General features: G+C 44.9%; 1 protein-coding gene across 2 annotated transcripts in view; it reads right to left on the reverse strand.

Annotated features, from left to right (window-relative positions):
* JPH3 (junctophilin 3) overlaps positions 1–18,687 on the reverse strand; it is a 183,160-nt gene that overhangs the window by 95,187 nt on the left and 69,286 nt on the right. For both annotated transcript variants that reach the window (XM_068260160.1, XM_068260161.1), the window contains exon 2: positions 1,539–2,316. In XM_068260160.1, coding sequence (XP_068116261.1) covers positions 1,539–2,316 — 778 coding nt within the window. The remainder of the gene's footprint in view (positions 1–1,538; positions 2,317–18,687) is intronic.

Below are 18,687 nucleotides of genomic sequence, written 5' to 3' on the forward strand. Positions count from 1 at the left end.
ACTCACATTGGGAGGAGGAAGCCTCTGGATTCTAAAGAGGCTTCCCCCATCCTCCTTCACAGTCTCGTTCCAGCGGTGCAACCTCCGAAAGTCTGCTCGAATGCGCTTATTGGCACCTCGCGCATGCATGCTAGCTCCCTCCTACTTAGCTTTCTTTGTAAATTGTCGGGTCCGAACCACTGCGCAGGCGCATACCGTCTGCGCCTGTACAGGAGCACGGACCCAATTGGGCTTGGCTATTCATGCTGGGGTCTCAGCGGGACGAAGCTAGTGCACATGTTCAGGGAGGTCGGTCCTCGGGAGTCCCAGAGATGGAACGAGACTGTAGGGGTGGATGGGGGAAGCCTTTTTAGGATTCAGAGTCTCCCCCCTCCCAAGGTGTGTACCCATTTGGGGCACTTTTCTATCTCACAGGTTTACTTTAAATATGGGTATATCCAGAGGGCGAAGAGCGTTTAGAACCATATTAACTTTTCCTGGTTTCACTGATGCCTGCTTAGGCCCCGTTCACACTTTCGGTTCGAGTCCGCAAGTGTCCGGGGGCCGCAAAGAGACTGTACGGGTCTCTGCGGTGGCCACAAGGCGGCACAAGTTGCGAATCCGGAATGTATCAGTTCCGGCTACAATAAAGTAGCCGGAACTAGATACATTGCAGTGCCAGAAAGGCACCGCAAGCATGGGGGATACCGGCGTGTAGTCCGGGCCCCCCAAGTGGCATAGGACCAGTGCTGGAAGCATCCGGTCCTATTGCCAGTGTGATGAGAAACATCAGTTTCTCATTGCACAGCATGGCCGCATGTTCGGGTCGGGATCCGGCCCAAGTCCGCAGCCGCACCGGGACGGACTGAAAAATGGAGCATTGTTGGAAAAAAGCCGGATCGTCCCGGAGCTGCGTTCCCGGATCGGATCTGGATCCGGACGGTCGCACGAGTGTGAATGGATACACTGATTAACAATGTATCCATTCACCATCCGCTGTGTACGGAGCGTTCCGGGTCCGGGGAAGCCGGACCTGGAACGCTAATGTGAACCGCGCCTTAGACCCTCTTTCTATACATGAAGTTAAAGAACAACAAAGGAGGGGAAGGATTTTAAGCAAGTGGGAAAATGACTGAGTGAGAGAATGAAAGTGTTTCAGTTGATGGTTGGCTATAGAAGTAGGGGTGCTTGATGGGAAGAATGATCCAATTAAGGCATGGTAGGATTTATTTTGTCTCTGCTCTCTTTTCTGTTTATGCCGATAAAGCATGTTTAAATTTGGGGACTGGTTGTACGCTAAAAAGAACTGAGCTGGAACAACACCCCCCCAACCCCCCCCCCCCCACACACACACACACACACACACACGCATATATAAAAAAAACAGAAGACACTTACTTAGCCATGACTTATACCTGGCCAATCTTTGTCTCCTCAGGTACAAAAACTTGCTGTATAACTGGAAGTGTTAGCAAGCTTGTACAGTTGCATAGTTAGGTTGAAAATATACATGAAGCCATCAAGTCACCTCACAGTGTAATGAAAACCAGTTTCCTCACCTTGATGCTGCGATCTCGGCTTTCTGCTTGGCAATGTTACTGGCCCTCTCGGCTTGTTCCACGGCCCGATCCACTTTCTCCCGGATCTTGCTGGCCCGGAGCGGGATCAGGTTCTTCCTCTTCCCACTCACCAGTACGTTCTGTTTATATTTCCCTTCCTCCTTGGTGCCATCCGGGAAAGTCATACAACCATAACCATGCCGTTTGTTGTTGGCCCACTCCCCTTCATATTTCAACCCATCCGAGCGCTGGCTCACCCCAAAACCGGAACGCTTGTCATGCTTCCATTCGCCCATGTAGACCTCCGTGGTGGTGGCATCAATGTCGTCCTCAATGACAGACAACTCCGTCTCCCCCTCGCCCAGGCTGATGGTGGAATTAATGTCACTGGCGGTGGAGCTGACGGTACTCATGCCGGCTTCACTACGGAATGAGCTTTGCTTGCTCCGCTGGCTGGCCAGAGAGCTTTTCGATTCCGATTTACGAAGTTTCAGGCCACTGAGGATGGACCTCCGGAAGATGCCTTTCTTCTTGTTCTTTAACATTTCTGCGTCGCTGTGAGCCATCAACACAAACCCTCCCCTAGAAACGGCGGGGCTTCCTGCTGCGCCACAGGAGGCGTCCGGGTGCATGGCGGTGCCATTGGTGTGCTCACTGCGGAGCGAGTTTATAGAGGTCCTTAGAGGAGATCTTATAACAGCTGCTATTCCATAGGGGACGCTCTGGCGCACTCCAAACCCTTGACGTATCCCCGCCGCCCATTGACCTTGGTAGGTACCTGAGGGAGACACAAAAGTGTAACAGTTGGTAAAGAATACACAACAGTTAAATCAATACAACTATCTGATATCAAAACTACTTCTGCTTTCTAGTTACGGCTAGAAGAATGAGGCTCAGGCTCGGTATACCCATGCCGGGTAAATCATACCGATCTTTACAAAGATGTCTGATAGCCTCCCTACTCGTGCACTTTATTTTGGCAGTTTGATGGAGCCACTGCTGTTCAGTGAGTGCTTTTGTAGGTGAAGAAATAACTGAGAATCCCCTATGAGCAGATAGACTATTCAAAAACCTGACAGATCTGTTATATTTTCAACACCTACTGTAAGCGACAGCAGCATGGGAAAAAAGTTCTGTCATTCATAGAGTATTTTACTCTGGGTGAAATGTACATTTATATGTGTATTTTACAATTTATTTGTGAAACAAGTCATTTATTTGTGAAACAAGTCACAAAAGTTTTATGATAGTGTTCTGTGGACTGATGAAACAAAATTAGAACTGTTTGGGCCAATGGATCAACGCTATGTTTGGAGGAGGAAGAACAAAGCCTATGAAGAAAAGAACACCTTGCCTACTGTGAAGCATGGCGGGGGGTCAATCATGCTTTAGGGCTGTTTTGCTTCTGCAGGCACAGGGAAGCTTAAGCATGTGCAAGGTACCATGAATTCTCTTCAGTACCAGGAGATATTGGATGAAAATGTGATGCAGTCTGTCACAAACCTGAGGCTTGGGAGACGTTGGACCTTTCAACAGGACAATGATCCCAAGCATACCTTCAAGTCCACTAGAGCATGGTTGCAGATTAAAGGCTGGAACATTTTGAAGTGGCCATCGCAGTCACCAGACTTAATAAGGGCTCTTTTCCACTATGAAATGTGATCGCGATTGCGTTTGCGATAGCGATTGCAATCGCGTTTCAATTTCCACCATGTGATTGCGACTGAGCTACTATATTCATTATAGTACAGCTCAATCGCATACAAAACGCAGCAGGACGACTGCGCTTTGACCAAAATTGCATCGCAATCGGATTGCACTAATGGAAATTGCTGCTGCAGTTTCCATTAGTTTAATATACCTTGCGATTTGCGATCAGAATCAAATCGCAAATCGCAGGGTAGTGGAAAAAGGCCATAAATCCGATTGAGAACCTCTGGTGGGACTTAAAGAAACCAGTTGAAGCACGCAAGCCTAAGAATGTGACTGAACTGGAGGCTTTTGCCCATGAAGAATGGGCTAAGATACCCGTAGATCGCTGCAAGACACTTGTGTCAAGCTATGCTTCACGTTTAAAAGCTGTTATAACTGGAAAAGGATATTGTACTAAGTACTAAGCATGAATGTCACTTGGGGGTTGAATAAAACTGATAATGATGTGAGCACAGAAAAGACATTTGTGGTTATTTCATTATAAATGTTATGTTATATTTGTCTGACTTACAAGTGCCTCTTTGATTTAATTGTAAACAAGATGACTGAAATGATCAAAATCAATGTCAAACTGGCTAAAACACTAAATTTCAGTGGGGGTTGAATAATTTTGAACACAACTGTAGGTTCCCTCCTTGGGCAGAAGGCATGCTACAGCCTTTGTGGCAGTTCTAACACTGTATGAGTACCTTCAGCTGCCAATAACTTCTTTGTTAACTAGTTAGTTATTTTTCATTCCAGCTACAGCTATAGCTATATATATATAAGAACCACAATAAAAAGAAAAACAGTAAATCTGCACAGCTTGAAATCCTAGAATGTTACAGGGAGGAAGGGGGTTTATACTGATTTTGGTGGTTTCCTCCCCTGCTGCCCTCAGGTCTTGGCTTGAACAGCAGATAATATTATTAATTAGTATTTATATAGCGCCAACATCTTCTGCAGCGCTGTACAAAGTTTATTGTCTTGGCATTAACTGTCCCTCAGAGGAGCTCAGGATCTAATCCCTATAGTCATGTGTCTATGTATGTATTGTAGTCTAGGGCAAATTTGGGGGAAGTCAATTAAAGTGGAACTGAACTCTTGCACAGGAGGGAATGGGGTAGGGGTGTCACAGCACCTTATGAAGAAAAGCACAGGAAACAAAAAGACAGGAGCCCAGTAGTGCAGTATTCTAATGATAGATTTAAACAATAATAAGGAGAAGAATACTACTCACAAAGGAGGGTTGCAAGGAGCTGAGGGTTGCAAAGAACCAACCACAGGAAGCAGGTGGAGACAATGAACCCGACTCCACTCGGGGTGGTCCTGCAAGGACCTGGAAGTAGTCGCTCTCTTGAAAGAAAAAGGAGACAGATGCCCACCGTGGCGGCAACCACGAGAGTTTTGTCACCACCCCACAGACAGGTTATGTACCGGGGTGTACTAAGCACATTAGGAGGGAGAAGAGGCGCCCTGGATGTATAAAAGTGTCTAAAAACTGTTTAAAAGCGAAAAGGGTAATGAGGTGTCTTACCTCAATGACGAAATCTTTGTAAGCTACAAAAGATTTTTATTTAGCACAGGCTGCCTTATTTAGCACAGGCAGCCTCTTCTCCCTCCTAATCTTGCACAGGACACAAGGAAAACATAGAGAAATGCACCCTGTATGTATTTAGAGAGTTTAGCCTGTCTAATTCCTCCTTATCTGTGTCTAACTACTAGTTGTAATTTGATCCTCCACCTGTTACATGACCGCCTATTGCAGATAAGCTCATTTGAAAGCACAGGCTGTAAACAATATGTCTGTTTCCATAATTCAGGAAGTAGAAACTGTGCAGATTTAATTTAGGATTTGTATCAGCTGTAACAAAGAAATGTTTTTTGTTTAAAGGCTATTATGCTGTTGTGTAGTTTTTAGAGCAGAGATGACTTCTGAGTTCAGGTCCACTTTAACTTAATTGTTTTGGGATGCGTGAGGAAACTAGAGTGCAGACATGGGAAGGACATACAAACTCCGTGCAGATAGAGACCTGGCTGGGATTCAAACCAGGGAGCCAGCGCTGCAAGGCAAGAGTGCTAACTGCTACTCCACATGCTGCTGAGATGTGGCTCTCCTCTCAGGAACAGAGCTCTGGCAATCAGCCAGACGGCTCTGAACATCTTCCAGGGTGATTATACAGCGGAGGAGCTCTCGGTGGGCTGGAGATGACAGGAATGATGCCTCAGGTACAGAGCAGCAGGTGCAGCGGCAGCTCGGCGGGGACCTGTGCCTTTGTCAACACCAAGCCTAAGTAGCTGGGATCCGTTACGTTCGTAACAACTGCTTACTGCGCCTCGTCACAGAGGCCTCCTCTTCATAAACCTGGCAGAAATTCCCTGTGCCATTTCAGCATTGTTGCTGCTTAAACGGAGAAGTTTTTTTTAACTCGAAGAACATATTTTGAGATTAAAGGACAGCTGTAGCGAGAGGTATGTGGAGGCTGCCATATTTATTTCCTTTTAAACAAAACCAGTTGCCTGGCAGCCCTGCCGATCTATCTGGCTGCCGTAGAGTCTGAATCACACCAGAACACCTAATCTGCTGCATGCTTGTTCAGGGTCTATGGCTTAAATTATTAGGACCGCAACCCACTAGGAGCGCTTTTTTGAGCGCTTAGTGATTTGAAAACATCTTGCTAATGTAATGCAATGGGTGTGATCCCATGGTATTGCATTAGCAAGTGGTTTTTCAAATCACTGCTAAACGCTGCTAGTGGGTTTCAGCCCTTAGAGGCAGAGGATTAGCACGATAGCCAGGCAACTGGTATTGCTTAAAAGGAAATAAATATGGCAGCCCACATATCCCTCTCGATTCAGTTGTCCTTTAAAGCAGGGTTCATACTTTTCATTGTGAAACACTGAACTTTATTTGCATGTGTTACAATTCACATTCATATACAAACATTTGTGTGCTTTTTTTACCGCAGCTAAAGAAAGTCGGTGGGAATTCGCATTATGCTGCAAGGTTTACATTTTTTTCGTGCATGCAAAAACACAAATGCAATGTTGCGCATTTTAGCAGAAATGCATCTCTCCTTTGACTATGCGTTTTTGCACATCCGAAATTTGCTTGCACATTTTAATTAGGGTCCATTTCCACTGAGAGGGAATTTGCATTGCAATATTGGGCATTAGTTCTGAAAGCAATGCAATTTCAATGGAATAGTTTCCATTGAATGCGTTTTTATGTAATCCGTTCCCCCCAAAAAACTACTGGACTGGAGATATTCGCTTCCCGCATCTCCGGCCTAGTGCACACCAGAGCGGTTTGGCAACGTTTTTCGATCCGTTTGCGGATGTGGAATTGCTTGGGTAATGTATTTCAATGGGGTGGTTCACACCAGAGCGGGAGGCGTTTTGCTGAAACGCATACTCCCGAGGTGAGGCATTTTTTGGATTGCGGAGGCGTTTCTGCCTCCAATGTAAAGTATAGGAAAAACGCAAACCGTTCTGAGCGGTTTTCTAGGCGTTTTTGTTACAGAAGCTGTTCAGTAACAGCTTTACATGAAATCTACTACACCAAAAACGCTTCCCAAAACCGCAAATTGCTAGCTGAAACGCTACAGAAAAATAAGAAAAAGCGTTTCAAAATCTGCTAGCATTTTGCGGATCTGCTAGCGGTTTTGGTGTGCACCGGGCCTCCATGCAGATTGTTGCTTTCCCATGTAATTGTCAATTACAACTGGCCTAAAGGGATGATGAATGATATGCAAATACTCCGAGTTTATGCAAATTGATGTAAATTGGCATGCAAATATATTCAGCTTGAAAATGGACCAATCAAGTCCACCAGGTTTAAATTAATTGGTCCATTTTCAAGCTGCATATATTTGCATTTAAAAATTACATCAATGCATAAACTCGGAAATATTTGCATATCATTGATCATTCCTACTGACGTATGTAAAATTTCCATAAAAATATCCATAAAATAACGAGGAAATATGCATACTTGCGAAATGTAATACCCTTGTGGAAACACAGCTTGACCCTACTGCTGAGCTTTCTTTAAACAAACTGATAAGATAAACAATTTTATCTACAGATCTAACCCTAAACAGCACATTCCATAAATCCCATATTCATATTTTATTTTTTTCTTTTCTACATTTATTTAGCCCCCATACAGAGTAATGATGAGCTATTAGGGAATACAAAAAAGGCGGATCCAAAATATATATAAACAAATAGAAAACCTTTAACTATTCAATGAAAACCACACATTAATATATCATAAACCCCATTGGGCTAGTGAAAGGCTAGGGAAGCACAGGTACCTTGAGATAGTTGTTCTTGTTTGTGGACTACCACTCCCACCCCACGCTGACTGGGCGCCTGATGTGAGTAGTAGCTGAACGGCTACTACATAGGAGTTAATGGTTGTAGCCGATCATACACTATTGGCTACAACTAGCGGTTGTTTGGGCACCAAGTTTAAGAGGTTAGTTTTAGGCACTTGGGAGGGTGGGGGTGGGGAGGTCAGAACTAAGCTAGGTAGTGGTGCTAAGAACAAATTTTGAGGAGCTAAAAAGGTAAACATTTAAATCCATTGCCTAAATACCCAGCACACATTTTAATGGATGCCCAGATTCATAATGCCATATTCAAATAAAGTACATCGCTCAACAATACTCAACAATGCAAACAATGCAAAATACAGTAAATGTCCTAAATTAGGATAAGAGGCTCAGGCCTCTTATCCTAATTTGGGACATTTACTGTATTTTTGGACTATAAGACTAATTTTTACTCCCCCAAAAGTGGGGGAAAAAAGTCACTGCATCTTATAGTCCAAATGCAGGGAGTTCCTGACTTGTGAACGCCTGCCAATACGGACCTTCAACCCGCCGCAATGTTGGGGACTCCCTGTATTGTGTCCCCCTTGTGTCCTCATCTCAGCCCCTTTGTGTCCCCCTGTAGATACAAATGGGCAGACAAGAGGACACAAGGGGGACACAAAGGGGCATAGAGGAGGACATAAGGAGGACAGAGGAGGACACATGGGGGACAGAGGAGGATACAGGGAGGCATAAGAGGTACAAGGGGGCATGAGGTACAAAGGAGGTATAATCCACAAGATGGCCCTTCACCATGGATGCACCAGGTTTAGTATATATTTTCCCCCCTGGTTTTTGTCCTCTAAACCTAGGTGCGTCTTATGGTCAAGAGCATCGTTTAATCCGAAAAATACGGTACTCTAGAATTCAAAGACCAACCAAGATGAGATTTACTGTTAGTGAATTTATCCCGTAGTTTGTGAGGGAGTCAGGCAGCATTTTTTTTTCATCTTAGCTGCTTTTTTCCCCTGCAAGAAAAGGAGGCAAATCAGGAGGTTGGGGCTTTATAAAGCCTTTTCAATAGCCTCTCCTTACATGATACTTTTACATTAGACCGGAGAGCTTCTTTAAGAAAATGTGTTCTTCCTTTGTCAGAAGCTGCCTGTGAGTCATACGCTTAGCACTCTTTCACATCCTATAATAGCAGAAGTGTGAATGCTAAACGCTCCGGCATGATCAGAACTAGTTACAGTTATGACACATATTATGCAAGCGCTGAGGGTCTGCAAGCTTATACAGAAACCTTTATTGTGCTTTATACATAAAACAAGACAAGGGAAGGAAAAGAAACACAACCAAGGCCTCTCTGAATGGTAAAACACTGAGGCCTAGGATTCAGTTCATCCACAAGGCAATTCTAGGGTGTTGCCTAGGGTCTGCAGAGATTCTAGGGGCCTGGTGGATGGTAGACCCCACCAAATCTCACTAGAAAAAAAGCCAGGTGACCATCAGCGGTGAGAAAAAAAAATGCTATTTTGCCTAAGGTTCCATTTCATTCTAATCCATTTCTGGGCCTACTGGAGACCACTCCTGCACTTGCAGTCGCACAGGCGCTTTGTGCAGCGATCCCCGACACATTTTCCAGTGTGATCCTTTAATGGCGATCAGAAGAGCTGCACAATCTACTGCCTGCTAATCTACAGTGTTTCCGATTTGCTGTTTGTTTTTTGTAACCAGCAAATCAGAAATTTTGGGTAAAATAAAGTTTAAAATACTGTGTTTGGCGCTGGTATGGTAAATATGCTGGAGCTCCTACACTGTGGTGATCATGATCTGTGCCTTTGCCCCACCCAAATCTAAGGAAGTACCGTATTTTTAGGAATATTAAGACGCTCCTGACCATAAGACGCACCTAGGTTTCGACGACAAAAACCAGGGGAAAAATTTGATGCATCCATGATGAAGGAACATCTTGGGCTCGATTCACTAAAGGGTGCTAACATAGTTAGCACGCCTAAAAGCTTTGCACGTGCAAACTAGGGTGCTAAGTAGTTTGCACGGGCAACGCTGTTACTTTGCACATGCACACTTTTGTGCATATTAGCGCATGCAAAGGCACTTTGCACATGCTAAGGGGCTTTTCACTGGCATGCTAACACTTAGTGAATCAAGCCCTTTGTGGATTATGTTCCCTTGTACCTCTTGTGTCTCCCTGTGTCCTCCTCTGTCCCCCTTGTGTCCTCCTGTGTCCCCCATGTGTCCACCTCTGTCCCCCTTGTGTCCTCCACTATGCTACCTTTGTGCCCCCCGTGTCCTACGTTTGTTCCCCTCTGTCCTCCTCTTTGCTACCTTTGTGTCCCCCTGTGTCCTCCGTTTGTCCCCCTGTGTCCTCCTCTGCATGGGAACAGTACAGGGAGCCCCCAACATTGCGGCACGTTGGAGGTTTGTATTGTCAGGCGTTCGCAAGTCAGGAACTCCCTGCATTTGGACGATAAGACGCAGTGACTTTTTTCCCTACTTTTGGGGGAGTAAATGTGAGTCTTACAGTCCAAAAAATACAGTATTTTTAAAGCCCAACATTTACCCTTCCAAAATAAAATGAACTCATCACCAACCTAACACAATCAACCCTTCCTGTGATAGGTTTAATCCAAGCTCATGCTGACTCACTATTCGCCCGCTGCGCACGTATTCCGAGGTGGATGAGTAAATTAGGTCACTGACTGTTTCCTTCAAAGAGTCCTTTTTTAGATTTTGCCTTTTTTTTCCTGAACAGCTAAAATTGGGTTTCTGAATGCTAAGACTGTTTTCATGTTACCGCAGGTTCACACTTAACTCCTTCCCATCTGGCTACACAGGTTTTGTGCAAGAGAGTACTTGCTAAAGCCTGGTACACACATTCAATTATGATTGGCCAATCACTGACCAATTTTACCACCTCCATGTAGTATGAGGGTTTGCTTACACAATCTGCTCATAGTATTCAATATATATGTATATACTACATGGAGGTGGTAAAATTGGTCAGGGATTGGCCAATCTTAATTGAAAGTGTGTACCAGGCTTTAGACTATGGTCCAACCACTCACTGCCAGATCTTTCATCCAGAGCATCCCTTAGATTGTAAAGGCTCATACACACATCAGACCATAGTCTTTGGAAAATGAAAGATCACAGACCAATTTTACCCCCTTCCATGTAGTATGAGAGCCATAACTACACAGTCTATTCTATAGGCTAGCCCCTGATGAGTCGTATGACGTAACGCGTAGGGCGGAGCCAGGAAGGGAAGCGACCAGCAGCAGGAGGAGACGTCCTCTGATATTTTAAACATTACATGCGCATTTTACTTGATGTTTGTGAGTATGATTCCTTGATTTTATTGAATAAACCAACGGTTTTACACTATCAGAAGCTTCTTAGCCCTAGATCTGTGTCAGAGTCCTGTTTGCAAGTGGAAGGAGGATACTGTCTGTATACGTTGTGGCTAAAACTGCACACCCATAAAGCCTGGACAGCTGTCTGTGAGTGTGGGCAGCGGCAGCAAAGGGTGAGCATTAGTTAGATAGAGGTGGATTGGAGTGAGACCTCTTGTTTTGAAAGTTTGATTGCACTATGATCTCTTGTTGTTTTGTCCGAGATTCAACTTATCTACATCTGTGGAAAGAAGTCGGATAATTACACAAGCGTGGTTGCTGTCTGTGGGGCTGAGCAGCCTCTTAATAAGGTGAGTGTAATGATTGGTGTCAGCAAGAACAGATTTTCTGATTATTGGTTATCTGCAGTATCACCAATAATACAGATGTTATACCTGATTATGTGGTGATCTGCAGAATCACCAATAATACAAGTATAGCAAGACACAGGACACACAGGTGTAAGATAGTGTTTTGGTGCAACAGTAAATATTAATGGAGATACCCACTACCCCAGAGGGGCTGGTAGAAGGGGGTATCTCTAAGGAACACAGTAATCAGTACCCCAGCAGGCTGGAGACACAGAGCAATAGTGATAGTTTCACCCGAGGAGCGGGTGATGCACAGTGAGTCAATGTAGAGTGATCACTCGAGGAGCGAGTGATTCAGACTGTACTGCAGCAGGAGATTTCCTGAGGGGCAGAGGATCCCGACAGTGCTGTATTAGCTAGTCACCTGAAGAGCAGGTGATAAGACTGCACCGCAGCTATCAACCTGAGGAGCAGGTGATTAAGACTGTACTGCAGCTATCAACCTGAGGAGCAGGTGATTCAGACTATACTGCAGCTATCTACCTGAGGAGCAGGTGATTCAAACTATACTGCAGCTATCTACCTGAGGAGCAGGTGATTCAGACTATACTGCAGCTATCTACCTGAGGAGCAGGTGATTCAGACTATACTGCAGCTATCTACCTGAGGAGCAGGTGATTCAGACTATACTGCAGCTATCTACCTGAGGAGCAGGTGATAACTAAATTGAGAGTCCCTCACCAGGACTAAGCTCCCTGGTGAGGGCAGAAGAGTCAGACAAGCAGGTTTGGCAACACACGGACAGATACGGTACAGAGACAGGAAGCTAAATCAGAGTAGTAGTTCAGGCAGAGTCGGCAACTTATATCAGATAGGCAAAGGTACCGAATCAGAGAGCAGAACAATAGTCAAACTAGCAGAAGGTCATAACAAATAATACAATTCAATTAGTACTTTAAGCTATCAACAGAATCTGGCTAAGTGTGGATCCCCAGCTCCAGCTGGTTCTAGCACACTTTGGGATCTGACTAGGTCTGAGTGCTAACACGTAGCATATGCAACTGCAGACGCGGAACAACTGACAGTCAGGTTCTATATATACTAAACGCGCTCTACAGCGCCGCCCCAGTCACTCAGCCAATCCAGAGCATAGCTGGAGTCAGCTGACCGAGTGATCAGCTGACTCCCCTTCTAGATGCATAAAGGTCCTTTCGCTCGGCGCGCGTAGCCCTTAGTCTATGAGCGATAGAAGGACCAGGCAAAGCACCAGCATGTAACTGTGTGTCGGAAACCGCCGGCTGCGACACGGAGGTAGCCGCCATGCTGCTTGCTGTTGCGGCGGTATCTCCGCTATCCATTACAGTGAGCGTGCCAATTGTTGGCTACCACCTGTGGTGATAGAGGTGAACCCACAGTAGAAGTCGCACGCATCGGGTCCCATAAGGTGATGGTCCCTACATAACTATTTTATAGACAGGTCGCACTATGGTCTTCTATTTCTCTTTCTTTTGCATGTATGGAGTCCTGCATTGAATGATCAAGCCTTTTGGAGCATCTGGACAGTGGACCTGTTTGACCTATTATAAGGACTTTTTACAGTAGGAACTTTTGAGACTAATTTCATTTACTTGTAGGGGGTAGCGTACTCTATTAGCAATTTTTGATTTTATAGGGATGTACATGTAGCATCAATTTGAGTTGCAGCAAGCCTGGACATAGAGGGGAGAGGGAAAGGAGGGGAGCGCAATTGATATATTTATATAAATCAATTCAGTAACCGTGGGATTAATACTATTTTACCATTAAACATGAACACACCAAAGTTGGTAAAAACTTTTTATGGCTTCTGTAGGAGTCCATCGTATACCTCTGCTTCACCTGGACGGTGAGGGCAAGAATGAACTGGCCAAAAGGTTTTTATTTTCCCCTCTGCCAATAATTCCCAGGACAACTTAAAGGAACAACCCCCACCGCAGTCACAGGTCTCTGTAGCACAAAGAGGATTATGTGCTTTCACAACACTTCTAAGACCAAATCACCTTCCTGATTAATCTCTTCTTCTTCCACCAGCAGGAAGCGTAGCGAGAGGCCACATCCATACAGGACAGCTCCTCCAAACTCTGTTACCACAAACAGTGCTAGGCATGAAACTGGGAATCCAGGGAAACACATAAAACAAACTAATCTAAAACCTTAAAGCAGAGCTGTAGTTTACTATCTAAGTTTTAAAATAAACCTGTAATTTAAAAAAAAAAAGTTAGATACTTACGGTACCTCTCTAGAGAGAAGCCTCTGGATCCTCCCTAATAGCTTCCCACGTCCTACACTCATCCAACCACCGATCCAACGCTGGATCGGTACAGGCAAGTGGAATGGAATAAAATGAAGTAAGTACCACCCATTTTTTCGCATACATGGCAGTACGCTGCTGGTCACATTGGCGCAGAGTGAGACAAATGACCACTCCCTATGCTGCCGCTGAAATTCCCGGCGGCGTAAAATACTATTTACCCTCCGAGTTGTATCAACTCGGGATGGCTATGTAATTTGGGGTCCAGCTATCACTGGCACCCGAATTACAGATACGCGGAGTGCAGATTATAGCACTGCAGCTATAGCCGCGCCGATAGCTGGCGCTACGCAGCTCCGTACGTGCACCAAAGTGACCTGCTTCACTTTTTTCCCTTTAGGTTCACTTTAATATTGTCTACATTTTTTAAAAGCACTATTAGAACTCTTTTCCACTATAAATCACAAAACGCGATGTGAGGACCAGTGCACACCAAAAACAGGTAGCGTATCCGCTAACGCTATCGTTTTTTGAAACAGTTTTTCTAGTGTGAGTACAGCTGTCCGAAACATCATTTGCCTCCTCTTTGTCAATGCGCATTGGACTCTGCTCACCAGATCATTAATACTATTTCCTCCTCTACACCCTCTGCTCCTTCCCCACCATAGAACATAGTTAGCTAAACAGATAGCAGAGCAGCATGTCTGTACAATCACTGCTCCAAAACTGCCACAAAACAATCTGTCCGGGCGACATTCATCTAGCAAGTGCTATCAGCACTTCACTAGCAAGTAGTATTCATCTAGCAAGTGCTTTGCCTCTGGGGCAAAATTAACCAAGGGGCCCCCTTGAAAGACCTCCCCCAACAGACCTACCCCTCTAAGCAGAATTACGGACCCCTTTTTTAATGCAAATTCCCCCCTACCCCCAGGGCCCACGAGCTGGCTGCTGCATGCGCAGAAGACCCAGACTGGACCCGACTGAGTCAGTTACTGGGGCTGATTACCGCTGAACAACAGACTGCGGGAGGATGGCGAGGGACTCACACCTGTTTATGAGGCTGGAGGAAGCCACGGGTAAGTATCGATTCTTTGTATTTTCTGATCTCTGGTACACTATAATGTACAGAGCAAAATATGCCCTAAAATGCCCACACAAACACACAGACACACATATACAGACACACACACACACACACACAGACACACGCAAATGCACACACAGACACGCACCAGACACACAGAGACACACACACATACAAACAGACACACACACACACACACACACACAGACACATACATATAAACACACACACACAGACATGTACAGACACATACACACACACACACACACACACACACACACTCACAGATACATACAAACAGACACACGCAAACACACACACAGACACACGCAAACACACAGAGAGACACACACACCAGACACACACACACACACCAGACACACACACAAACACACACACACAGACACATACACACACATACAAACACACACACACACACACAAACAGACACACGCAAATGCACACACAGACACGCACCAGACACACACACACATTCAAACAGACACACACACACACACACACACACATACATACAAACACACACACACAGACATGCACAGACACATACACACACACACAGATACAAACAGACACACGCAAACACACACACAAACCCACACACACAGATACACACGCACACACAGACACACACACACTACTCCATTACTAATAAGCAAAGTCATGCTGAGCATTAATGGTGCGTGAATGAAAGCTTTACATCTCCTGACATTAGATAATCTTAGGTTTGCTTCCGTCGCTGGAAGATTAGAATACCGTCAGCACTTGTCAAAATAACAATCAATAAATCACGATGACATACCGCCGAAACAAACAAATGTCAGGGCAGTACAGCTGCCTTGGAAGAGGATAAGGGAACCTCAGGTCAAACTAACCTGGGTCAACCCACCCAAATCTGGTCATTTTGCTGCTGTTTATCGGCCTAAGTAACTTGCTGACTATACTTCTGATGGAGTCCAATGAAAAGATCTCTATCTATAGTAGCTTACTCTGCTGGTGTTCACTGTAGCATTAGATGGGTATAACATTAATATAATATCAGAGCAAGGAAAGCGAGAACTGTAAGGGCTGTAGGAGGTATACAAACATAGAAAACTGGGCACAGATCCCTCCCCCACTCCACACGTAGAAAAAACATTTTACGGTTAATTCACTAAACATAAGTAGAACTCTACAACATTCCCCTTCTGTACCAACAACAAGAAAACATTTGCAAATTGCTTTTTTCCCATAGGACATAAGCTTATCTCAGATCGGTACATAGTTGTGGTTTGTGATGTCACGTGTTACAGGGAAAAAGTTGTGTGATCATAAATGCCAGACAAAACAGGTGGCTTTTCAGTTATGATTTATAAGTCTCCAGGGTTGGAGCTGCCTTCATTGGGTGTGGCAAGGCATTCCAAAGGGTAGGGGCAGCATGACAGAAGACCCTGGCTTCAAAGGTTTTTAGTTGCACTCTGGGGATGGTCGAGTTATTAGATCCTTTTGATTTGAGGTTGTGGGACGTGTGACGCAGTTGCAAGAAATCCTTCAGGTTTACAAGGCCTAGATTCTGCACAGATTTGAATGTTAGCATGATGATTTTGAAGAGGATTCTCCATTGTATGGGTAGCCAGTGTAGTGAGCAAAGGATTGGTGCTATGAGGCAATGGTGGGGTTGGCTTGTTAACAGCCCTGCAGCAACATTATGTGCTAATTGCAAGTGGAGCAGGTCTTTGTATGGAAGGCCTGTATAAAGAACATTGCAATTGTCCAGCCTTGATGTGAATAAGGCATGAACTAGTTTTGGGAGATCCACTGAAGGAATGAGGTGCTTAATTTTGCAATGTTCCTTAGGTGAAAAAAAGAAATGTTTCACAACAGCTGCAATTTGATTCCTGAAGTTTAATATCCAGTGATCTGCAAACTTGGCTCTCCAGCTGTTAAGGAACTACAAGTCCCACAATGCATTGCAGGAGTCTGACAGCCACAATCATGATTCATAAAGGCAAATGCATTGTGGGACTTGTAGTTCCTTAACAGCTGGAGAGCCAAATTTGCAGATCATTGCCCTATCGATCAAAACACCCAAGCTGCACACAGTGTTGGAGATAGTGAAGCCTGAGTTCCCTACCCTCAGTGGTGCTGACTGAGACTGGTTTGTTGCTGCTAAGCACTGACCTATGACAACAGGAACCTCACTTTTATAGTAGCGTTTAAAGTGTGCCCAAAGCAATATAAAAAAAGAGATACCTAAGAAGAGGGAAGCTTTCCCACGTCCTTCTGGCCCCCACCCCTGCTGCGCACAGTCCCCAAATATGTTTGGGTGGGCGCGCTCCCCATCATGAACAGAAATGGCCATCCTGGGTCTGTGCAAGTATGGCCATACCTGGGAACAAAGCCGAAGCCAATTGTATATGGGCAAGACTACCTACTTCTCCAGGGTGGCCTACTGAGCGTGCTCTAAGTGCCTGCAGCTCTCAAGCAGTCTGAGTCCCAAAGGAGAAGAAAAGCACTCTACAAATGTTAGCATTTCTTAGTGGTGGAGAGCAGTGAGATGAGCAGTGCTGAACTAGTCAGCACTGTGGGCCTTTGAGACTAGAGACTTGTTGAGTTTATTCAGAAGGCAGGGCCTGCTGAGGAGGAATGGTGGAGTTTATCACTACATACTGCAGTTTATTTACCATTTCCCTGTAATTTTGACTTAATAGAAGGTCTCTGCGGAGTATTGTCAGTGCTGTCAGCGACTGGATGCTACAGATCGAGTCTTCTCCAACTCCCCAACAGTTTTCTTGTCTCTTTTGTGTGTAATTGCCAGTGTCCTGCGTTCATTCCACCACGCATGATACCGCACGCCACAATACGCTTCCATTGTGTTTCAGTCAAAGCCCCTTTCATTATAATTGCTTCATTTGTGTCAGACGAGGATGCGGCCTGCAGAAATTTCTCATTGCATCAAGTAAGTATCAATCGACATTTCCGGAGCTTAGCGACAGAACAGCCGAGCAAAGATTAATTGGTCGCTCTGGAACCCGATGGCCGTCCACCTGATGAGTCAGTCTGGATTAAGACATCCCCTGTATTATTTATATCATCAGAGTCCAAATTTGACAATGCCATGTCAATATCCCCCTCCTCCAGCTTATATCAGGAATAGGAAATGATGAAGGGTTTTAATTTTGGGGATTTATTGGTCTCAGAGTCTCAAAGGTCACCCCAGGAGCAGATAAGTCCCACCACAATAGTTGTCACACCACAATTGTCCTCACACCACAACAGTTGTCACACCACAACAGTCCTCACACTACAACATTTCTCACACCACAACAGTCTTCACACAACAACAGTTCTCACACCACAACAGTCATCACACCACAACATTTCTCACACTACAACAGTCATCACACCACAACAGTCATCACACCACAACAGTCCTAACGCCACAACAGTTGTCACACCACAACAGTCGTCACACCACAACAGTCCTCACACCACAACAGTCCTCACTCAGTCCTCACACCACAACATTTCTCACACCACAAAAGTCATTACACCACAACAATCATCACACCACAACAGTCATCACACCACAACAGTTCTCACACCACAACAATCATCACACCACAACAGTCATCACACCACAACAGTTCTCACATCACAACAGTCATCACACCACAACATTTCTCACACCACAACAGTTTTCACACCACAACAGTCGTCACACCACAACAGTTCTCACAACACAACAGTTCTCACACCACAACAGTCCTCACACTATAACAGTCCTCACACATTTTAAAATATGATCGGTATAGATCTCATTGATGTCAAACATCACATTTTTCATTTAAAGGATAACTGAATTGAGAGGGATATGAAGGCTGCCATATTTTTTTCCTTTTAAGCAATACCAGTTGCCTGGCTATCCTGTTCATCATCTGCCTCTAATACTTTTAGCCAAAGACCCCCTGAACAAGTATGCAGCAAATCAGGTGTTTCTGACATTATTGTCGGATCTGACAGGATTAGCTGCATGCTTG

The sequence above is a fragment of the Hyperolius riggenbachi genome, chromosome 11 (assembly GCF_040937935.1).
Source record: "Hyperolius riggenbachi isolate aHypRig1 chromosome 11, aHypRig1.pri, whole genome shotgun sequence".
NCBI lineage: Eukaryota > Metazoa > Chordata > Amphibia > Anura > Hyperoliidae > Hyperolius > Hyperolius riggenbachi.